At 36.0% G+C, this 25,814-nt stretch overlaps 1 protein-coding gene across 2 annotated transcripts in view; it reads right to left on the bottom strand.

Annotated features, from left to right (window-relative positions):
• Positions 1-3,907: 3,907 nt before the first annotated feature.
• The window catches only part of PLXDC2 (plexin domain containing 2), a 451,801-nt gene continuing 429,894 nt past the window's right edge, over positions 3,908-25,814 (bottom strand). For both annotated transcript variants that reach the window (XM_041765805.1, XM_041765806.1), the window contains one exon: positions 3,908-7,049. In XM_041765805.1, the coding sequence (XP_041621739.1) occupies positions 6,933-7,049 (117 nt within the window). In that variant the 3' untranslated portion in view covers positions 3,908-6,932. The remainder of the gene's footprint in view (positions 7,050-25,814) is intronic.

Genomic DNA, 25,814 nt, shown 5'->3' with positions numbered 1-25,814 from the left:
TCCAATTTCGACTGAGATTAGAAGATCAGCCTAATCAAAATATTATGTAACATCAAACTGTCTGATAGGATCGTGGTAGAGGTGTGCTCAAGGGTCTCCTGGGCTGAAGCTTTCTGGTTTCTAGGATTGTCTTGAGAGAGCTCACTCTGTGCATGCTCATCAATTATTCTATAGCCTTAGACAAAGTAATCAAGGCTTTCAATTGTGTCGTCATAGTAGCAACTTTTAGTAAATGATTAAGAATGCTTGCAAAGTCTGGGGTGGTCTGTTAGAAAAGGAATCAAGGGAGGCCTGCTATTCTAGTTGGGGGCTTGTTGTTATTCTAGGAATATTCCTGAGGGATTGTCTTTGTTAAAACTCCATCAAGTTTTCTAACTGGTGCAGATAGACACAAGCACAACTGACTTGACTCACAGTTACCCATAGGAAATCACTGACCCAACAGGAAAACGGACTTAAGGCACATCAAATCAGTAGGAACTTTGGCTTGACAGATTTAAACATTCTGACTCTCAAAATTCCAATTTTCAATTACTTGAGACAGTCAATTTTTTCTTCTAGAAGGATAATAAAAAATCAGATATAGAAATAGAAATATCAGAATATCAGAAATAAAAAGCTCATCCAGATATACTTGAATTTAGATGTACCAAGCTTCAACTTCCATACATATTTTGAAGGCAAAGATGAAGGACTAAGATTTACAGATGTGTGAAATGACCAAAAGAAAACTCCTGAAAGCAGAGATTGGGATACTGAAGTTGTATGACCCAGAGTCTCCATACTGAAGCTAAAATCACAGCAGGTACTATTATAGCAGCAAGGCATAATTACCAAACAGACTTATCTCTTGCTATGAAAAAGTCAGTTTCCAAGTTTCCAGAGATAACCGATCTTCTGATCTCTCAATAAATTTGTAAAGCTGAGAGATGGGGAAATAGATAAGGATGATGGTGGGTTGTAATTGAACTAGTAACTTTTACAGTCCCTTCTAATTCAAACAGTTTATGATTCCAAGTCTTATTGGAAATAGAAAAAAAACCTATTTATCATAAAGTTTAAGTAAAAAGCAAAAGAGAAACCTTTCTTTTTTTCCCCTCATATGTTTTGCTCATTAGATTATCTGGTACTTTTACCAAGCCCAATCCAAGGACATTTGGCAATGTTTGGAGACATCTTTAGTTATTATAGTCCATGTGTGTGCGTGCGTGTGTGTGTGTGTGTGTGTGTATGTGTGTATGAGAGAGAGACAGAGAGACAGAGAGACAGAGTGCTACGGGCATAAAGTCAACAGAAGCTGTTCTGCCTGGAAGCTGCCAAATATGCCCTACAATGCATGGAACTATTTCCATCTTACCCTCCCACAAAGAATTAATGCTGAAGTTGAGGAAGCTTGTGACATAACAACCACACACACCTAAAGTGCAAATGCTTCTTTGATACACTGGTGCTTCCAGAAAACCTTAAAACTATGATGTTGAAAATTCAGAAAATATTGGTACGAGAAAAGATAACTGTTACATCTAGTCTGAAGAAGTTCAAGTGACCTGGGAAGTCCTCCTGGGTCTGGGACAACTTTGGATGAGTCACTTTTCTTCTCACGAATGAAATTTGCAAATCATTAGAAATAGAGCAAACAGCACCGATGTGCAATGATGTACTGTATTTCTGAAACAGTCTTTGGGAACATACTTGATACCTCCCTAACTACATATAGTAGACTACTGGAACTGGGAATTGGATGGAGTTATATTGATCTGACCCACTTGCAAAATTGTGTTTGAGGATTCCATCATATTACAATTATCAGTTGACATGCCTGAACTCTCACTATTTGTATTTATCTCTATACATCACAAGGTCCAGTAGAGGAACTTGGTTCCAGTAGGTGCTCAATAAACATTTAAGTAAACTGAGTGGCTGGATGAGTGAACAAATAAAGGGATGAGTCAAAGTGCTCCACAAAATGTAAAGTGCTTTACAAACACAAGATGATATGAATGTATAATAGGTAATGCCACAGACCTCACAATATTTGCTCAAGAAAACCTTCCTAGGACAAAAATGTTCAAACAGTTTAAAAAGCAAATAACAATTGTGTTGTAAGGAAACAGGCTATGAAGAGTCATAGTTTTCAGATATATTTGGGAAGAAAAGAAACAAAGTAGAACAATTTTAAATGAGAAAAAATAGTGTTGCTGACAGATGACCACAGGGAGGGGTGAGGGACATGCAAAACCAAATAAAGACACTGTAATGTCTGGAGCCTGAAGTCACTGGTTGTTATAAAGATGGTACGATACATGAACATGATAGAGGAAGATTGTCCACGTTCTATAAGAATAGTCAATACTACAGATGAAATTAGCCCTCTAAGCTGGTTGGTTGGCCTTAATTGCTGACCAAGGCAAGAAAAATGGTAACAGAAATGACCAGTCAGGAGTTTTAAGTTCAACACACAATTCTGACACTGGGAAAATTATCATATCTTTCTGGGCATCAGTGTTTTGATCTGTAAGACGATAAGCTTGGGTTAGATGACCTGCCGTAATTCTGGCCTATGGATGCTGCTGCCAAAACACAGGATAGGATGGGAAAGTTAGAGCTAGAGAAATCTTTGGGAATTAGTAAAGCTCATTGTAATAAAATATCTAAAAAATACCTGCAGAAATACAAGGCAAAATAACATGTTACAGGAGGAAGAAACCATGACAATAGGAACTATTTCTCAGTCTTATTTAAAAACTCATTTCTTATCATGGAAGGAAAGTTTCTTGAATCAAGGCATGGATTCTAGCAAAACATTTTCTCAAACGGGCAACAGACACAAGAGTACATAACAAAATTTATACTTCTTCACGAAAGGTAAGAATTTTTTGCCTCAGAAACTAATAAATTATACTAATCAGGATATATATTATCTACATAGTAGTATAATTTAAAAGAATAGTAATCCTCTTATTTGCATTTGCTAATTTCTATAGTTCCAATTAAGCTCCACATATTTTTATATTTTAATGCATTGGCCCCTTATATTTGTGTTACAGGGATAAAACAAATATTTAAAATTATTTATTTGAGGTATTTCCTTCTAAAGAGAAGCCTGGTGGTGAGCTCCTGGGCTTCTCATTGCTACAAAGAGTAAACTAGGAAATCACAAGGAACTAGAGAGGCTAAGTGACTCCACAGAATAAAGATTTGTGCTAGTTACAGGATACTCACAGGGCCTCTTTCATGGCAGAGGAGTCAAAGTTGGGAGAGATGTGACAGAGGGGAAATATTAAGAGAAAATATTAAGATGGAGGAAAAATTGAGCAATTTCCTTTGGCGTTTTCTCAAGAAGTATATTGATTTGATTGTCTTTGAATGCTTTTAGGATTGATGCTTTTCTTCCTCCGGATGCAAATTTGTGCTGAGACTGAACCAAGGATGTGCTTCATATGAGTTACACTCATGTAAGTTTTGAAAGTCTGTACATCTGTACATCTGTGCATCAATCTGCGTAATAACAACCTTGCAAGGAAAGCAGAACAAAAATATTTTTATTTTCCAAAATTGTAAATTGAGACTCATGGAAGTTAAAGTGATTTTCCCAAGATAACATAGTGGAGACTCAAAGCTGTGTCAGCTGGTATTCTTTCCATTATAGCATGCTGTGTCTCTGAGATCAAAAACACTCAGATACACCCAAGAATGACCAAATCTTCTCTTTTTCTTCCTCCTCCTTTTTATTCAAAGGGAGAGAATTAAAAGGAAAGACCTCTACAGCACTGTATAATAGAATTTTCTGCAATGATGGGAATGTTCTGTTTTCTCCGATATGGAAGTCAACAAGGCACAGGTGGCTATTGAGCATCCAGAATGTGACGAGTGACTGAAGAACTGAGTTTTTTAAAATTTATTTTTAATTAATTTAAATTTAAATAGCCACATTTGGTTGGTGGATATGATACTGGACAGCACAACTCTAGAAATTCCATGTTAGAGAGATTAGCCCTAGGTATTTGAAAGTAAAATAATAATGAGGGCAAACTGTACTTATTTTATTGATCTTTAGTTTTCTGTTTGTTAGTATATCTTAAAGTCTAAACACTTCATAAACACACCAACATTGTGATTCGTGCCATCTGGTTGGATTTATTTTTCTTGACATTCATATTTCATCCTAATCATCAAATATTATTTTCTCTGTAGCACCATTTATCTGATTTCTTCAAAGTCTGTGTGTGTCCCTTTGCTATTCTTAACTTTTAAAATTGTCATCCTCACTCTACTATGTTCATAGTATTTAAGAAATGTTTAGATGCACCCCTTCTAATATATGATGTATGTAAAGTCCAAAGCATCAATGTCCATTCTGAATTTCTAGAAACATTGTGTATGTTTGCTCCTCCTTTGCAGTTAATGGGCACCAGGAACAAACCAGAAATATAAAATAGAATAAAAATTTCATGAAAAAAAGGGATTAGTCAGCCTTTCCCCTTACCACTAAAAGATTCATATACAGCAGAAACTTCTCACCACCTTTAACTTCTCCTTTTGTTAGGAAGTTTTCTCACACTTCCAAAAACTTTCCCCTATTATATGATGCTTTAGTTCACTGAACAATTCAGTGTTTTATGTCTTATTTGTTTTTTTCCAGAATTGTCAATTCTTTTAATTGAAAGTGGAAGATGGGCTCTGAAGGGAATAAAGACACATGACAACTTTAAAGAATTGTGTAAGGAGTTTGATATATACACAAGGTTTCTATAACTGTCAATCAACTGCTATTGGAAGCCATCGCTATCACAAAAGCTAGTGGAAGAAGCGTCATCTTATCCTAAAAGGAATCGTCTATGTGTTCCTTATATCTTTGTAGAATACCAGTTGCACCAGTTACGTTGGCAAGTCATTTGGTTATTGCTATCTGACCAAACCTACCCCACAAGAAATAAGTTGGGATATTTCATACAAACTGAATGCAGATACTGCAGAGAGATTGTCATCACATCCTTCAATTGCTTGTCAGGTTTTGTTTTTTGTTTTTGTTTTTTGTCCTTTTTTTTTTTGTTTTTGAAATTATTAACTAAGTAGGTTAGGAAGAAATGACTAACCTCATCAGGTATTTAAAAATGTAAAGCAAAATATATGTGACGGAAAATAGCAGTAGTTTACATCAGCTGACTGTGAAGATAAAATATGGTACTCTGTTAGTAGACTGATGTTCAGTGGAGACACTGGGTACAGATGCTAAGCTGTTAGTAAAGTGCTGCTTACAAGACATCTCTGCTTCTCGATACCTGAATCTGCAAATGTTGAACACTGTACCCTACAGCGTCTTGGCACAGGATGTCAGTTTCGTGGGTCGAGATGTCAATGACATTGTACACATAGGACCTGAATTTAAACCTTGGGAGCTTGGGATACGTATTAACCACTTTCCTCCTCAAGCAATGCCTTGGCCTTTCCCCATTCACTGAGAGGTTTCAAAATCTGGATTGTGATTACTGGGCAAAATGACAGATCCATCTAAGGAGCATTTTGCATCTGCTCTATTTAGCCAGGGATGGAAGGGGTTGAGAGAAATGAAAGAGTGGCTCAAATAGGCAGGAAAATGATCGGCACTGCAACTGATTGAACCACTTTTGCTAAGTGACATAAAAATATTCTAATATTAAGGATTATTTTACAACTCTATGGAAGTATGCAGTAATGCATCTCGCATTTGTTTTGTCCTGATGACAAATGCACTCTTTGAGTCACAAGAGCCTGCCTTGTGTTAGTTATAAACAAAAATATATTTATATATATATTTATGTAACTACTATGTGCTTTAAAGAAAATTACTGTATGATTCAGCAGGGTTCTTTCATTCTTTTTCTATTGTCAGGGATATGCTGACTTGAATGGCTTCTGAGACAGGAATCGACAATGACATGGGCCTTAAGTACTGAAGTAGCGCAAAGTAAAAAGAATAACCTGAACCCCTCCTCCCCCGTACGTTTAGAATCCCTTAACGTTTTTGCTTCAAAAACAATTAGGGACTCTCTGTATTGTTTCCTTCAGCCAAGAGCAAATGTGGCTTCATAGGATTTCATAGCTGGCAAAACAGAGGCAATAAATCTTTTTTTTTTTTTTTAAAAAAAAAAAAAAAAAAAGAAGTGTTTTATCCCGAGGCAGAACGGAAACCCTCAGGTGCCACTCTCTCTCCCTCATCCTTAGCTAAGAGTTTGGCAATCTGTTACAACCCATAGAAGGGACACTCATTAACAGGAAGAGGAGGCATGGTTTGAACCTCCTCCACAGATAAAATATTTGTTCTGTAAAATAATGAACTTGTTGCAACAAGTGGTTCTAGACCAGAAGAACAAAATCCTTTTTGCCACATCTGGTGGAAAGATAGAAAATCTCTTATTGAACATTTGTTTTTTTGCTCCTGCATGAGCTGTTTTTCTTAGGAATCTTGAAACAGTCATCATTGCTCTTTTGGAAGAAAGGGTTCAGGCTTTAGAACTCAGTCATCTTTGAGACATCAGAGAAGAATATTTGAACCAAAGGTGGAGATCCCTCAGGAACTAAAGCTTTATTATTATTGTTTTTCTCGATCCCTTTGCAACCCTGCACCTAAGCCAATAGCACTGTGATATTGTCATACTTTAGTTAAGTCCACAGGAGATGTTCTGAGTGAACTATAAAATGTCATTCCTCTAGGGAATTCTATGTTCGATGGTCAGTGGTACCTTGCATATGTTTTAGTTTTTCTTTTACCCTTCCTGGGCTGGGCTTGTCCAGAAATCTCATCTCCTTCAGGCTACAACAGCTTAGGGATCCTTTGTGTGTGTGTGTGTGTGTGTGTGTGTGTGTGTGTGTGTGTGCGTCTTAAAGGTATAGGCAAATTTTTAGTCTTAACACCTGTAAGCCAGCACTGGTGCTGTTCTGTCCTAGAAATTTTAGCACTGCTCTGATACAATGAAACCTTCTTTCTCTCCAACTGGTTCAACTTCCGCATAGGCAGGATGACCAGAACCTCTTCGAAACTTCATCGCAGGCCATCTGCTTGGGCGTCTCTAAAACAGAAAATGCAAAAGTAATGAATACCAGGGTGATGGTCGTATCATGAAAAACATATCTGCCAAATATTTTAAAGATTTATTCATCTACTTATTTGGAGGAGGAGAGAGAGACACAGAGAGAGAGCATGGGTGGTGAGGGCAGAAGGGGAGGGAGAGAGAATCCTCAAGTAGACTCCATGCTGACTGCAGAGCCCAACAGGGGGCTGGATCCCAGAACCCTGAGATCACAACCTGAGCCAAAACCAATAGTTGGATGCCCAACAGACTGAGCCACCTAGATGCCCCAGTATTTGCCAAATATTTTAGATTAGCTTCTGAATTAAATTTAGCAATACATTAAATTCTCTCATGTTACTACCACAGATGGAATTACATGTGCTCAAAGACCCATGTTTTCATCTTTCCTATGGCACTAGGAGCAGTCCATTTACCATAGCTGCCCCATAGGAACAAGAGCTTCCCAAAGTCACAATGTATGCCTTATGCATACTTTTGTCTAAAAGATTCTCTGAGTGTCTAACTAGGAAAAAATGAATTGTAGTAAAAATAAAAACAAGTTTTCTGAATATCTAGCCACTGACTGTTTCCCTTCTCTAGGAAATAATATCATGCCATTTTATTTATTAATTCTCTCAAAAACATAAGGCCATACTCTTCTGCACAGCTCTTAGAAGTGTGTCTCAAATTAGGTGCTAGACTTTCTAGTAAACAAACTAATAGAAAAATCACTTAATATCTGAAGAAATTATTTATTAAGCTGAGACTTCCTATACGTGATTTTTTTGCATTTGAAAATTAACAGATGTCACAGACAATCTCAAGCCTATGACTTAAATAATTGTACAAGTAGACACCAGTCCTAAAACCCAGGTTATTTATTCTGACAAAAGGAGTGCACCTCTCCCCAGTACTCTGTCCATCAGACAAACCTTCTGTGATTTGCAAATAGAAGTGCTGATATGAATTATTAAGTTATAGCAGCAGGAGACACTAAGATGCATTTCACGGCTCCAGTGACACTGGAAACTAATGCTCCATTTATCAGAGTGCCTGCAATTTTGGAGTATATAAGACAATAAGTACTGAAGGAAGTTTATTTCTGTCTGAAGTTTATTTCTATCCAAAGAATTTTAATGTGAAAAATGTTAAATATCAGTGTAGATACTGGCATTTGGCAGCTTTCTAGATTTGCCAAGTCCATTCCACTGGCAATGATTAATGGGCATAGAAGAGTTTTCACATCAGGTAGGAATGAGTATTAGCTCTACTTTCTGGAAAAATACCTAGTGAGGCAATTACATTCTGCCTATTAATATTATTTACTGCCTGTATAACATCATGTGATCAGAATGCCTTATATTTATTAACTGATTAAGTCCCATGGTATACGTGAAAAACTGAATTATCCTTATTTTCTAGGGGAAAAAAAAGTTAAGACAAAGAGAGGGCTGAATAGCAAATACTGTGTCTTTGTTGGAACTAAAAATCATCATCAATGGAAATACACTGAGCATTTTTAGGGAGCTGGGCACTTTAACTCATGATCACTCCTGTCAGTGGAGAAATGCCAATCTGCTACTGTGCTCACGAAACTCCCATTTTGGTTTCAGTTACTTCACAGTTGGGTTTTTGAAGGCCCAGCTGCCCTAGTCCTTCTCCGAGTCAAGTAGCACCACTCAGTCTTTGCTCCAAACCTCCACCTTTCCAAGGCCCGCCTGCTTGCCAGCTGGCAAGTACAGCCTTGTGAACTAGCCCTACTTGACAACCCAGTACATAAAGATATTGTGCTGTCAGTGACTTAAAAAGGTGCACAGATTATCATCAAGAAAATAAGAGACAACAGGTGCTGGCAATGAGATGGTGAAAGGGGAGGGCTTCTCCACTGCTGGTGGGAGTGTAGATCCAACCACCATGGAAAATATATGGAGGTTCTTCAAAAAGTTAAAAATAGATCTGCCATATGATCCAGCAATTCCAATTCTGGCCATATATCCAAAGGAAATGAAAACAGGAGTTTGATGAGACCTCTGTGCTCTCAAGTTTATTGCAGCATTATTCACAATAGCTAATGTATGGAAACAGCACAAATGCCCATCAATGGGTCAATGAACAAAAAAGCTGGACATATACACAACAGAAAGCTATTCAGCCATGAAAAAGGAGGATATCCTGCCACTTGCAACAATATGGATGGACCTTGAGCATATTATGCTAAGTGAGATAAGTCAGAGAAAGACATATCACTTATATGTGTAACCTAAAAAGGTCAGACATGTTTAAAAAACAAACAAACAGTGGTTAACAGGAGATGGGGGCTGGGGAATAAAACTGGTTGTGTTTTAGGGTACAGACTTGAAACTAGTATTGAGCCACAGAGATCTAAAGTACAGTATACAGAATTTAGACAATACTATTGTACTATAAGTATATAATGTGATAATGTTACAACCTTATTATATCAATGTATCAAAGTAACATGTTGTGAAACTTAAATTTATACAATGCTACATGTCAGATTTATCCAATTAGATTTGTTCTAAATAAAAAGGAGCATAGATGATGAGAATGATGATGATGATGCTTGTAAAAGTTATATTTTATTGAGCTCTTAGCTGTATTTAATGTTTTATACTAGGTGCTTTACATATATAATCTCATTATAATGCACAAGTCAATCATTTACATTTTGCACAAACCCATTAAGCCAGCAAATGGCAGAACTCAGATTTAAAATGAGATCTACTTAACTTTCAAAGTTAACTCTCCTTAAAATTTGGTGGTTTGTGTACGGCTCACGAAATTTGTGAACATGGTTCTAATTTTATTTCAGTATTTTTTTGTTTGTTTGTTTTAAAGATTTTATTTATTTGAGAGAGAGAGAGAGAGAGAGAGAGACAGAAGGCACACACATGAGAGCATGAGTGGGGGTGGGAGGAAGGGTAGAGGGAGAGGGAGAAGCAAACTTCAGCTAAGTAAGGATACTTAGGATACTGAAGTAAGGGCTGATTCCAGGACCCTGAGATCATGACCTGAACTGAAGGCAGACACTTAAATGACTGAGCCATCTGGGCACTCCCAATTTTATTACAGTCTTATGAAAAAATATAAGATAACTAGTACCTTCAGTATTCTATTAATAAGTCAGAATTATTAATTAATAATTTTATGTCTTAGGTGAAAGACTGGAGAACTATTGGTAATATTTATCATATACTTTGTGAGTTCATCATAGAGGTACTCAAAATAGAAAGTACAAAAATGATGGCCAGTGAAGCTTCCTCTCTAACACGGTACAAACTTATTTTCTGAATTAACTACATATCCTTAGGGAAAACTCTTGGTTTCCTATTAAAGGTAGGAAAAAAGAGAAAGAGAGAAGAAAGAAGAAAGAAAGAAAGAAAGAAAGAAAGAAAGAAAGAAAGAAAGAAAGAAAGAAAAAGACAGACCCTAACAAGATTTAAAATGACTAGAGATCTCACCATTCACACATACATTGGTTCAACTATCAATGTACATCACTTATATACATTTCTAGAAACATTAAATCCTTGCACATACTGTTTTATAAAATTCTATTTTTGCACTTAAGTGTACACTGAAAAAATTTATGAACTATCTCTGCACAAAATTATTTTAAATATTTGTAGGCCATATTATTCATAACTCAATCATGATTTATATAGTCAATTTGATTTTGAGTTTTTTCCCAATTTTTTGACAACAGAAATGATTTTACAATGAGTATCTTTGTTGATCACCTGATGGGAATATCTCTCTCTGGTCAGTTCCTTTTATGAACTTTCAAAGTGAAATTATTGGACCAAAAGAGAACACAGAAATTATTCACTAAACAATTGAAATTTCTAGAATGTTGCTAGATGCTGTGTTGGAGGACACACGACCAAAGAAAGATATATGGTTTCCATGGTTTCCAAATGGAAGATCAAATAATTTGAGAAGAAAGAGATTTTCAATGTAGATTGAAAAGATGAGAAAATGCAAAAAAAAAAAAAAAAAAAAAAAGAGAAAATGCACTGAAGAATTCACATAGGTATCAAACTTTCTAAAGATGAACAAAGTAGAATAGGTATAATATCGCTATAATTATTTGACATGAGTATTTTGTTTGTGCAAAAGTCAAAAAATATATAATTACTTCCATAGATTTTGACTAGATTAAAAGAAAGGGCTTTTCCTCCCATAATACCTTAAATTTTATAACAAAATCTGACAAATAGCATGCACTGCAGCTTAATAATTTGATTTGATTTTACATTCTTTGACACTTCTTGATACCTCAATCTTAGCCCAAAGAATGCTGAACAAAGAGTAATGACCTTGCCAAAATTCTGCTTCCTTTCTAAAATATTTTCACACATCACAAATCAATTAATGACTTTAAATAAATCACTTTGTTTCCTCATCTGTAAATTTGTATCTGAAGGTTTGTCCTCCACAATCCTAGAACCCTTATACTTGCTTGCCTGAGATAATTGACTTTAACTTTGGGGAGAAGATAATGATTTAAAATTTTTTCTGTGTCATGGTTCTTCTATCATTGTCCCTCTTGTCTCCCTCCATTACCTTTTAGGATTCCTAGATTAATGAGAAATCTATACAAATCAGTCCTAACCGAAATTGCTTTTCTATGTCAATCTGCAATTCAGAGATCTCTTTATTAATTAAAAAACAAAAAAACAAAAAACAGAGCATTTCTATGACTGTAATGGAACAAGTGAAGATTTAGTTCTTATAGAAAAATCTTGAATGTTGGTGGTATAATATGACGCATCTATCCAGAAGACAAAGAAGTCTAGGAACCTGGGCATGCTGTCTGGCTCTGCCATAAAGTGTGATGGGTCACTACCTGGCATTTATACTTCTTTCTCAAGGATTAGATATGTCCAAATCTGTGTTCCTTTTAGAATGGCAAATTCAAAGTGTTAGAGAAGCTGATGGGGGTGCTGCAGGGTCACCTGCTAACTGAGCAGGATGTATGCTGAAAATTGAAAAATTCAAACCACATTGTAATGTTAATTCATTACAGAGATTCAGGACGTAATGCCTTAAAACATTGTTGGGTGTAATGCGTGGGTGATCTCTAATTTCATTTCTGAGAATTATTTATGTGATTAATCACATTCAGAAGTACATGTTCATGTGGATATGTCGGCACTGGGGTGGGCTGTGCAAACAGGTATTTTCTCTAATTACTACTTCAGAACTATTAATTGAACAGTCATCCAGATCTGTCTCAGTGGTCTGTGGCAAGATAATTAGCTGAAATATCCACAAACAAACCTGCAGGGTATCCTCAGTTAGTAGTGTACACAAAACTTCAGCTGGAGATTTCTCTGCAAGCTTGGAGAGCAGAGCAGAGAGGTTTTCTGTGGGCTAGACGAGCCCTTCAGAGGAAGTTACTAAGTGTGAGTGATAAAGGAAAGGGGGGGAATTTTGAAATCCAAAGCCCAGCTAGAAGACACCAGTGGTGCATGATAGCACTTGACAAGCAGTTGTTCCAAAATTTCTGGTGTTTTGTGCTGCTTCCTTCAGTGAATGGTGGGGAAGAGAGAAGAGGCTGGGACTGTGAGGTATGGACAGCATCACGGACCTCTCACTTCCCAGCACAGGACTTAGACTAAGTCACACATTTTCTCTGTTTCTCAGTTTCCCCATTTGGAAATAGAATGATCTCAATTATTGTTTTTTCAAACTCTTTTTCTTTAATTAAGAAAAAAAAATTAAGCCACTGACCCTTTGTTCCAATGAAATATTACCCAAAAGCCTCAACAGGATCCAGGAGGGTAGGTTTCTCTTCATTGTAATGAAGAGACCCCTGTTTACACACTCTCCCTTGGGTCCTGATGCAGCCTGCGGATCCCACACTATCTCAGAACACGTACTGGCAGCCATAGAACTAAGTATGCATTTCTCACACTTAACTGTGCCTATATATCACCAGGGATCTCCTTAAAGTTCAGATTCTGATTCGGTAGGTCTAGGGGGAGGCCTGGGACTCTGCATTTCTAAAGAGTTCTAGGTGATGCTGCTGCTGCTGGTCCTCATGGCACACTTTTTTTCTTTTATTTAATTAGCCAACATATAGTACATCATGTTTTAGATGTAGTGTTCAATAATTCATCAGTCACGTACAACACCCGGAGTTCATCACATCACGTGTCCTCCTTAAAGCCCTTCACCCAACTATCTAATCCCCCACTCACCTCCCCTCCAGCAACTTTGCTTCCTATAGTCAAGAGTTTGTCTCCCTCTCTGATGACTTCCCATTCAGTTTCCCTCCCTTCCCCTATGATCTTCTGCACTGTTTCTCATATTCCACATGACTAAATCCATGTAATTGTCTTTCTGCTGACTGACTTCTTTTGCTCAGCATAATACCCTCCAGTTCCGTCCACATCAGTGCAAACAGCAAGTATTCATCCTTTATGATGGCTGAGTAATATTCTATTGTGTGTACACACACACACACACACACACACGCACACAAACACCATATCTTCCTTATCCATTCATCTGTCGATGGACATCTGAGGTCTTTCCACAGTTTGGCTCCTATTGACATTGCTGGTATAAACATTGGAGTACAGGTGACCTTCGAATAGTTATATTTGTATCTTTGGGGTAAATACCCAGTAGTGCAATTGCTGGGTCATAAGGTAGATCTATTTTTAACTTCTTGAGGAACCTCCATATGATTTTCCAGAGAGGCTGTACAGACTTGCATTCCCACCAACAGTGTAACAAGGTTCCTCTTTCTCTGTATATGCACCAACATTTGTTGTTTCCTGAATTTTTTTTAAAGATTTTATTTATTTGTACACGAGAGACACACAGAGAGAGGCAGAGACATACGCAGAGGGACAAGTGGGCTTCATACAGCGAGTCCAACGTGGGACTCGATCCCAGGACCCTGGGATCATGACCTGAGCAGAAGGCAGATGCTCAACCACTGAGCCACCCAGGAGCCCCTGTTTCCTGACTTGTTAATTTGAGCCATTCTGACTGGGGTGAAGTGTACCTCATCACACAGCACACTCTGAATAGCAAGAGTAATGATTCTTTATAGTGTCTTCAAACAGGAGCATTCCTTAAAAGTGGGTGATAGAAAAAATACTGATCTTTGACCTTCCTTATATTTCCAGTGGGTCTTTGTGGGAATTGAACACATGTTCAAACAACTGGGTCAGCCTTCCCATATGTGGCTTTGACAAAACTGAATTGTTCAAGGGGAAGGATTTTTTTTTTCTTTTTCATTACTTCTAAATACAAATTATTCTCTACTCCCTTTATTTTGTGTTGAATATTACTTAAACATAAATTATATTAAGTTATAAATATCTAGGTTGCCAGATATGGCAAGTAAATACACAAAACACAAGTTAAATTTGAATTTCAGATAAACAGAGAATAATTTTTCAAAGCTATACTTCATTGGACATTCTTATACTAAAAAAAAAAAATACTCATTGGTAATTTGAAATTAAAATTTATCTAAGTGTCCTGTATTTTATTTGGCAAACCTACCTGTAGGAAAACACAATGCCTTTGGGCCCTGGCCAGTCAAACTTGCAATCTAAATAAAATAAACTATTCCTATTTGTGGTTGTGCTTCCCTGCTTTGTGAATTGTAGGTAACTTTTTTCCTTAAAAAGAGTAACTCAAATTAATTTGTCTGTCTTCTGGTGTGGTCAAGAATCCCAATAAATAACTCTTGTAGGAAGCAAAGCCTGGGTGTTCTTTTACATATTTTCTACTCATTTTAATTGTTTTTCTCATGTGGAAGCTATCTTATTGTCCTGCAGTTGCCTCTTCTCCAACCCACAACTGCTACTTGCCATGGGTATATTGCCTTCATTCTAGAACTGTCCTATGGATGATCCTGAAAAATTAGTTAATTGCGTCACAGTTGGTACAAGTCCAAGATGAAAATAATCTTAATGCATGTAGAGAACAGCTATATTTTAGGATTTAAAAAAAAATCATCACATTATTCATGTGATTCTCCTAAAGCTAAAGCATTCTTTAAATATTAAATGACATCTGCCTCCTCTTGAAGACAACATTATTTTTGGTAATGGTCATGAAATGAAGTGAATAATAATAATGATGAACAAAAAAGAAATGCAGACAGTGAAAATATCCTTGTTTTAAACTTCTTAGGTATAATCATCCCAATGAAAAACATTACAAATGAAAAATAAAACAAATACTACCATGAAAAGAGGAAAATAGAATGACTTAATGTATTTTTTGAACCAAATTTAAATTTATTTCATTTAAAAAGTCATGGTTTTTACAAAATTTATCATCTTATCTTTTTTTTTTCTTTTTCAAGTTTTTATTTAAATTCTAGTTCATTAACATGTAGTGTAATATTGGTTTCAGGAGTAGAATTAAGTGATTCATCACTTATATGTAACAACCAGTGTTCATCCCAAGTGCCCTTCTTAATCTCCACCACCTGTCTAGCCCCTCTCCCACCCACCTCCCTCTATCAACCCTTAGTTTGTTTTCTATTATTAAGAGTCTCTTATGGTTAGCCTCCTTCTCTCTTTTTTAGCCCCTTCCTCTATGTTCATCTATTTGTTTCTTAAATCCCACATATGAATGAAATCATATGGTATTTGTCTTTTTCTAACTGGTTTCACTTAGTATAATATTCTCTAGCTCCATCCATATTGTTGCAAATGGCAAGATTTCATTCATTTTGGTGGCTGAGTAATATTGCATTGTGGACATTTGGGCTTTTTCCATAATTTGGCTATTTTTTGAAAAAAGACACATGAAGGAATCATGAAGGAGTTAAATGAGTCAACTCCATGATGTTCAGAGAAATGATTTGTACTTTGCAATGAAAGAATTGAAGTAATTCAAGTTCTGTTTCTTCATCTTTACAACCATGATACTATTGCTCTTTACTTAGAATCACCTATTTTATTTATCTTTTTGTATGTTTTTAGTTTTTTTTTTCTTTTTTAAAGTTTTTATTTGAATGAGAATCTACTGTTTTATCACAGACATATGTAGTACTATATGGGCTGGAGACCCACCAAGCCTGAATAAGTGCAAAAGACTCTAGATTCTTAGGAATTATTATTCCCTAAATGAATGCATGTGGCTAAATCTGTGGTCAGGGGGCAAGTGTGTAACTGGGAGTTCTTGAATTAACTCCCCTGTAGAAGACAATGTTTACTGAAGGAGAAGTAATACAGCTGCACTAAGTGGAAGTTTACATATATATATATTATGTTAGTACAACTCAACAGTAGTTGAATAAACATGTTAGAGCTTAGAGTAGCAAAAGATTTGACATGATTTAGAATTTCAGGCACACAGTGATAATAAAATGCTAACTTATTTTAGACAGGCTTATTAATTATATAATTCTCTATACACAATGTACCTCCATATTACCTGCACCTGAAGCAGGTTGCTCTCAATGCCCTTCCCTTGGTTGCCTTGCTGTGAGCAAGGAGACTCACAGTAAGTATTTGTGTTGACTTACATAGCTCTTATTCTATGGTTTATGTCCTAGGAGGGGCATAAGTATCCAGATACTTGAGTGACATACTTTCTTTCCTCCTTTTTTGACTTCAGCTCAATAATGAGCTGGTCATTTTGTTGCCCCCAAAAGAGAATGATGGGTGATATTAGTTAATTTGTGTGGGTATAAATGCATTCAGTCGACCAATAAAATTACTATTTAAGCACCTATATGTAAAACATAGTACTGAACTCAAGGCATTTATAGCATATTTATGGAAAAATAAGATCTCTGTATACGAAAGCTTGAATAGGAGCTAACCAATTGTTATAGGCTAAAAATGCAGACAATAAGTTTGAAATCAAGTATCTCCTGCAAGTATTTAACAATGAATTCCATGAGTTTTGAGGAAAGATGCCTTCATTTGAATTTGAGTCATCAGAGATGCTTTTGTGGGCACACTTAATATAAAGACAGAGAGTAGTGGGGCACCTGGGTGGCTCAACTGAGTTGGCTCAACTCTTGGTTTTGACTCAGGTCATGATCTCAGGGTTGTGGGATAGAGCCCTTCTGTTGGTCTCCTTCCTGGGCCGGGGTGGGAGGGGGGGTGTCTCCTTAAGATTCTCTCCCTCTCTCCCTCCACTCCAGCTTGTGTGTGTGCATGTGCGCTTTCTCTCTCTCTCTCTCTCTCTCTCTCTCTCTCTCTCTCTCTCAAAACAAAAACAAAAACATAAACATAAACATAGACAAAAACAACAGCAGAATAAAACTCCCTATTGTTGTAGCCTTGATGCTACTTGCAGGACTCATTCCAGGTCTTTGGAGAATCTAAACCACTGGCTTGTGGGCTTTGTTTTTATTCCTTCTACTTTATCCCTTCCAGCAACCTGAATGGCTTCAACATTCTCTTTTCAGGGTTCCTTCTCGATCATTTTGAAAATATTCACTTCTATGTCATCTATATTGCTCATTCTATCTCATCTCAAAACGGTCACCTCCCCAGTCTGGCCTCTCAGTCCTTTAGTTTGTGGGTCACTGCTTTCCATTAGTCTCACCCAGGCTAGACCCAATTTCTGCTAGTCACCTGCCTGTTCCCTTCTCTGATGATCAAACCGGGATAAATTCTGCCATCTTCATCAGAAATCCTCACCTTCTATATTTTCCTAATCCAGACCCTAAGCAGTCCCAACTCCTACAGAAGAAAGTCACACATTCAGATGAACCGAGCCACAAGGAATCACAGGCTTTCAATTGGGAAGTCAGTGATTACTTGTCTTCTTGTTAAATCCTTATGATACATTCACACTCCATCCAACCCCATGCTGCCCTCCTCAGTCTTGTAGATCACCACCCATTTTCCCTAAAGGATCAGCCTTTAGGAAGATGCTAATCCTTTCCCCTTTCTCTTCATTAATGCCTTTATAGCTATGCATCTTTCCTTCTTATCTGAAATAAAAAGACATTCTTCCTCTGCTGCATAATTGCCTTTCCTACTCAATCTCCTTGGTGCTATGAAGTTACTTCATTCCTCCTTCCTCCTCCAGCACCTTAAAACACTCCTTTCATTGTTTCTTTGCCTTATACCTACACTTCACATCAAAAAGCCTCTTTATTTGATGTTTCTCTGTAACCGCAGTGCCGTACCTCTCTTGAATGTCTGACTGGATCCACTGTCTTCACATTTCACAATCACGTTTCATATCCTTCAGTCTGGTGCCCTCTCTCTTCCCTGGATTTGCATAGTCTTATGTTACAAATCATCTGATTGCCAAGTTAGTACTTTTTTTTCTTCTTCTTATTCTGTGACTTCTCTAGAGTGCTTTAAACTGCTGCCTCCTTTTCATTTTTGACCCCCCTCTTTTTGTGTTTTTTTCTGTGATGACACATACTCTTGTATCTTGTGTATTTTTTTCCCCTCTTAAACATATCTTCTTTCCTGGTTTATAAACACTAACTGTTAACATGTCCTGAGGTTTAGCCACGGACGCTATAATCTCTCTATTCTCCATGGCATTCTTCTTTATTCTCTTGGGTTTCAATTTCTACTACACTAACTTCCTTTTTTTTTTTTTTTTCTCACCTGATTGCTCTATTTACATCCATTCCTTTCTTCAGTTGCTTTTCTGAGAGGGTCAACTGTGGTTTGACCATCAGCTCAAAGTAAACACATTTAAAGTTCATCCCCTCATTTTCCTTCCTAAGCTATTTTTATCTTCTGATATTTCTAATTCTGTTGCTAAAATATAATTTCCCAGTTGCTCAAATTTTGTACTTCAAGGCTATCTGTAATCCTTTCTTCTTCATCCCACATATTCAATGCAAACAATCAGGGTACCCTCCCCACCTTCACCACTAATCCACTGTAGCAGTTTTGGCAATTGCTTAATTTCTTGGAATCTTGGTTATCTTATCTGTAAAACAGGGATATAACAATGCCTCTCCTTTGTGGACCTCATAGGAAAGTAGGGAGAATCAAAGATCATTGCTTGAAAACACTTTCTGACACAAAGCTTTTATGCAAATGAAAACTGCTAAATTTTCTTCCTCCATGTGGCTCTTGAGTTAGTCCCAATCCCTTCCCCCCACTAGTACCCGCTCCAGCTAGCACTTGCACATGGACTGCTGACATAGCCTTGAACTCTCCTTTGAGGACTCTTCTGCTCTTCTAGCTTTCTCCAGCCACATTTTCAACTTCTTCTTCTTCTTCTTCTTCTTCTTCTTCTTCTTCTTCTTCTTCTTCTTCTTCTTCTTCGTCTTCTTCTTCTTCTTCTTCTTCTTCTTCTTCTTCTTCTTATACTTATTCTTCTTCTTATACTTATTCTTCTTCTTCTTTCTTCTTTTTAAGAGAGACAGAGACAGTGCATGCTTGGGGAGGTGCGGAGGGAGGAGGAGAAAGATAACCTTCATCAGGCTCACTGCCCAGCACAGAGCCTGATGTGGGGCTCAATTTCATGACCCTGAGATCATGACCTCAGTCAAAATCAAGAGTTGGAAACAACCAGCTGAACCACCCAGATACCCCCAAGTTTTACTTATTATGTCACCATTTCTCACTGCTTGTAGAATGAAGTCCAGATTACATAGTTCTTTAAAGCCGGTCACATCTAACTTGAATCTACATTAAAGCCATTTCCGTACCAATCCACAGATATCAATATAGTGTCAAGTAGGTTAATTCTTCTTGCCCTTTCTTAATGCATCTAAAAAATCATAACATACCTACCTCTCTTCTATAAGGAATGCCGTATTCTCTGCTTAGGCTTAGCATAGCATTCTTTTGTTTGTTTGTTTTGTTTTGTTTTTTTCCTAGCACTCTGCTCAAATTCCACCTTTTTGATAAAATTGCAACTGATTAATCTCCCTCTTCTATGGATTTTATAGTACTTAGTCACATCTTTTGTTCAGCATTAAGTGTACCTTTGATATTCCTTCTATCAGTATTGAATTCATATGTGGCTATTTGGCCTTTAAAATTTTTATATTCTGTATCTCTATATATATGATAAGCAGGGGATACAAGTATACACAGGGTGGTCATGATGGGTTACTGTCCAAATTAAGACACTTTCTGTAGTGAATGGAGTACTATTAACAATTAAATCAAACAATAGACATTAAACTGGGCAGTCCAATGCAGGCTGGGATGGATATTTACTTGAGTTATACCCTCTGTCATATTAAGTGCATCTACCAGATTGCACTGTGCAAATAGGTGCTTTAGTTTTGATTGATTTTCCATGCTACAACAGAGAACATTCTAGTCTTCTTTAGCATTAGTCTTAGTTCATAATATCATGTTGACACTGAATTTGACAGTGTCTCTTGATCTTTTGAACCACAGTGCTACAAGTGGTTGTTTTCTACTAAAATAGAGTTATAATTTGCTATTAGATAGGTACTTTACTCTGAGGAAACCAAGTTGCAGTGAATGTGAAAACGGGCCAGTTCCCTGCTGCACAGTGACTTGGATAAAAGACAAGATAATGCTGCTCTGGTCATAAATGTTCTAATAAAAGTGGAATGTGAGTTAGTGCTGCTTTGTACAATAAGCCTGGCTGTTGTTCCTCAAGAGGTTGTTCTCATAAAGTTACTTGTATCTGGAGCATCACTGAGTTTCTGAGTGAATTCAAAGGAAAGCTAGTAAATTAAGTTCTAATTAACTGTGACTTTAGGAATGGTACATAATGAGCTGATTTCTGCCCTAAAGGGGTGTGTGCTTTAATCCATGTTTAATGACAAGATTAGGCAACAACCCAATAGAATTATTTATACCATTAAATCCAAGAGTGGATGCTATTCATTTTATGATTTAGAGTAATGTTTATCAATCAAACCAGGGCCAAAATTGAACCATAATATTTGGCTGGTATTTCATGACACATGCCTATGTTTAAATGAAATTAAAAGTTTTAGAAAAAATTTAAAAGGTAAATTGCATACTTTTTACCTATTTCAGGTATTACATTGAAAAATGGATATCCATAAACATGCATCTTTTAAAAATCTGAGTAAGTTGACCTATTTATTTTGGAATTTTGGATGCATATTATCTCTTATCAAACTAATTCAGAAATTGAAGTTAAAAAATACTTATGATCCTGAGAAGGTAAACAATAGAGCATTTGTACATCAGAAAAAGAAAAGCTAGGAATGTGTGCTGTAAAAGATGAATTATAAAAGTATTACAGATGCCTTTATAATGATATTTACAAACAGCGTTATAACTGACTAAATCCTTTTATTTAAGGCCTCCAGCAATGTTCATTAGTGTCCTTTATGAAGATTCAAGTAATTTCCACAAAAACTTGGTTGAGAGAGTAAGACATCCATCCTATGATAAATACTGGTTACCGTTCTAATGCTATTACATGAGTGAGGTTATAGTCCTGGAGGTTACTCCAATTTTTACAGTATTTTAAAAATAAAAAAAAGTAATAAAAAATGAAGATATCTGAGATATACCAATTAGAACCTATAGATTTGACTTTTTTTTTTTTTTTTTTTTTTTTTTTGCACAATTGATGATATTATATCCAGGGGATGATAAAATGGCTTGTGAATTATTTTGGACACTGGTTCTTTTTCCCTTCCTTTTATTTGTGAAACTCACCAACATTCACTTAAGAAAAGAGGGCAGGCATGGAAAATAAATGAACCCCTTCAGTAAATACAAGAAAGCAGGGGTTGAAAATAAATGGTATTTATACAACTTTTGGCTGAAACTAATGACTATTTTAGTTTTTTTCCTTTTCTTTATTATTAAAATTCCAGCATAATTAACCTACAGTGACTAATGACTATTCTTTAAAAAATAGTGCTTGTGATGCATTGCCGATGAAAGATGTCTGGGAGTCACCAAATATGGTTTTAATTCCTGGTTGAGTTAGGGGTTGAGGGGTTGAGGAATTGACCAAAATTCACAAAGTTAGTAAAAGTTAGAACTTCTACTAGGTCTGCTCCCTTTGTACTGTACTCTTGCTACTTATCTTACTTGTTCCTAGTTCCATCACCAAAGCCTTAAGCAAATCCATGTTCTCATGTATACAATGAGAAAGTGGACTAACAGGGGTTCTCAACCCAGTTCGAGCCTATGGCTTCTGGTCTGCCTTAGCCCTGATAAATACGTGCCAATAATTTTTAAAAGGGGTAATATCTTTTTAAATCAGTAAGTTATTTTATGCATTTAAGACATACTGTGAATGGCTCAACTAAAATATTCTAATAAAATTTGTATTAAAAATGTCTGAATTTGTCAAATCTTATAACAAAGATCTTATAGATCTTTGTCAAGATCTATTCATATTTTCAAAGCCTAGAAATGTGTTTTCCAGGAAAATGGAGTTTCATTTCTCTTTAGGTGAGCTGTATGAGGCTAAGAGTTGTGATCTTGACTTCTGTGCATTTGATTTTTCCTTAAGTTTCCTGCTTTCAACTTTCTATCATTTCATGATTCTATTTATTGAAGTTCACTTGGATTATTTTAGATGACTATTTATTCAGCCAATATTTACTAAGCATTGTGCTTCTTCTTGGGCACAAAACAACAAATAAGACAGATATGCTGTCCCCTGCAGCTCCCACATTGTTATTAAAGTTCACCAAGAAGTAAAATAAAACAATACAATGAAAAAAGTCTGATTTTGTTTTAAAGTCAGTCCCTTGAAAGAACTGATCAATCAGTCCCACTTATAAGCAGAGTCAATAGAAAAGAACTTCAAATCTCAATCTCTGGTTACTCAACTATTCATTTAAAAAATAGAAATATACTGGAGCATCTGGGAAGCTCAGTCAGGTAAGCATCCAGATTTTGATTTCAGCTCGGGTCATGATCTGAGTCCTGAGATTGAGCACTGTATTGGGCTCTTTGCTGAGCATGGAGCATGCTTAAGATTCTTTCTTCTTCTCCCTCTCCCCACTCCACCTGCACATTCTCACTAAAAAGGAAGATGAAAGAAAGAAAGAAAAGAAGAAAGAAAGAAAGAAAGAAAGAAAGAAAGAAAGAAAGAAAGAAAGAGAAACAATCCAGATATATACTAAATTTTCCAATTACCCCAATTTAATCTATTAAATAGATTTTACAGCTGGTAAATAAAAATTTAAATCCAAAAATATGATAATTGTTTAGTTTTAAAAATAAATTTTATTTTGTCTTTTGTTTTCTGTGCCCCTATAATTTTTTATAAATAATATCTTTCTTCTATAACTATCTGTAATTATAGTTTTTTGCTAACAATTTCATTTATTTTACATTTGGATTTATTCAACATCCTCGATGGTTTCATAACCTCAGTTTTCCTTTGATTTGGATTTGCTCAACCCCCTCAGTGGTTTTTAATCCATCTAGCTCCTTTGTTTTCTAAACAAATTCTAATGCAATTTTATTGATTTTCAGAACATACCCAGCTCAATGATTTTCCCATATTCTTCACTATTCTAATGAATTTCTTACATGTTTTTATATGTTACATAATATATATCATATAAATGTAAAGATTTTATATTTAACTGCTTTCTCTATTAATAACCCTTCTTTTTAAATTTTTTCAATGGATTACTAAATTTAAGTGATTTTCTTGCTCACATAATAATTCATGACAATTGTTCTTATGGACAGGCAACTTCCTTCCATGCATGGATCAGGCTTCTTCCATTTTGCTTCTCCATTCCCTAGGGATTATGTGTATACAGTGGTGGAACAGGAGGAAGGGTGTGTAAAAGGCATATCTAACTCTTAAAAGCCTGGATTTAAAGTGGTACAAACCACTTTCTATTGATGACTAGTAGTCATACCCATACTCAGATGCAAGACAGACTAGGAAAGTTAATCTTAAATTGTGTAATTATTTGTCATTTACAAGTATCTACTATGGAACTGGGAACATGAATTATGGTAATAGTTAGATGTCTGCACCATACATACTCACCTCATTTTAATGGTTTATATGATGCTCAGAGATTTACAAACATAAGACCCTTAGTACAATATATGCCAGATCAAAAGCAATAATAAATAAATGATTTAGTATTATTATTTATGATTACAATTTTAACAGTAAAGGGGAGTGTAGAATGTGCATATATAAATTATGCACATTATTTTTTTAAAAAATTTATTTATTCATGAGAGACGCAGAGAGAGAGAGAGAGAGAGAGAGAGAGAGAGAGAGGCAGAGACTCGATCCCGGGTCTCCAGGATCTTGACCTGGACTGAAGGTGGCGCTAAACCACTGAGCCACTTAGGCTGCCCAAATTATGCACATTATTATATAACATATAATGTATACCTATTATATAAATTAGCAATTGCATTTACTTTTTAATTGAAGTATAACTGATTATATTACTGATATATTAGCAATTGCATTTAAAATATATAAATGAGTGACATATAGAAAAATATTGTAAACATTTTCTAAAGATTTCCAAAATGTTTGTTGATAGATGAAGCCAGTTGAAGCATGAAGTGTGTGTTATAGTGATGACCATTTCCAAATGCACAAAGGGAGGTCATATGGGGAAAGTATATAGATGTATTCTGAGTGGCACCAGAAGGGTGAACTGAGTTCACCAGTTCTTGTTTGATATCTCTGTTGTGATTTTGTTCATCTAAAGTTCTTTAATTTTCTCAAGAAGGGCTCCTGAAAACACTATTGCCAGAGTTCTTGTATATTGATAATAGTTGATGGTGCTCTTTATACTTGAAGGTTGGTTTTACTGAATAGAAAGCCTTGGTCTACACAGTCTTTTCTGTAGTATTTTTATCTCATTTTCCTCTGGCACAAAAATTTAATGATGATATAGTTACTATTCCTTTATAAATCAGGTGTTCCATTTGCCTAAGGGCACAAAGGATATTTTCTTTTTAAAAAATGTTCATTGGGGATCCCTGGGTGGCGCAGCGGTTTGGCGCCTGCCTTTGGCCCAGGGAGTGATCCTGGAGACCCGGGATTGAGTCCCACGTCGGGCTCCCGGTGCGTGGAGCCTGCTTCTCCCTCTGCCTGTGTCTCTGCCTCTCTCTCTCTCTCTCTCTGTGATTATCATAAATAAATAAATAAAAATTAAAACTGAAACTTAAAAAAAAAAGTTCATTGATTTGATTAGAATAAATCTTAATATTGGTTGTTTTTGGCCAGTCATCTCAGATACCTTGTGAGTTCTTTCAACACTTTGATTTTTTTTTTTTTAAGATTCAAGAAATTTGTAAAGAATTATTTTTTGTGGTATTGATTGATTGCTTTGATTTTCTTCCTTAGGGATTCCTATTATCCACATGTTGGATCTTCTTTGCAAATCTTTAATATTTGTCATTATCACTTGTGAAAGAAGATTCAAAATAAAGTAAGCATTGATAAATGAGTCACTTATAGAGTTGAAAAGATATTGAAGAATTAGATGTGCATACACATCTCCTGTTTTAATTCTTGGAACATAATGAACTTTTGACTTTTGTCAATTGCAAATTGACCACCTCCTGGAACACATTCTTCTACTTTGGACTGAAATAGAGGTAATGTAACACTTGTTAGCTAAAAAGCAAATCGTGTATTAGATAATCAGTTTAAACTGCCAGCATCAATCATAGTGCTTTCAAAACAAGTTATGTAACCTCGCAGTTTTTGCTTTTATAAGACTGCACTGTCTGCAATTCAATTCAGAGCACACTTTTGATTTAGGTCAATTCTGTCTCCTGGATTGCAACACCTATGACCTAAAATAAATACTTTTTGATGCTTTACAGACTCTGTCTCCACTGA

Source organism: Vulpes lagopus, chromosome 8 (genome assembly GCF_018345385.1).
Source record: "Vulpes lagopus strain Blue_001 chromosome 8, ASM1834538v1, whole genome shotgun sequence".
NCBI lineage: Eukaryota > Metazoa > Chordata > Mammalia > Carnivora > Canidae > Vulpes > Vulpes lagopus.
This window is presented reverse-complemented; position numbering and strand designations above follow the sequence as displayed.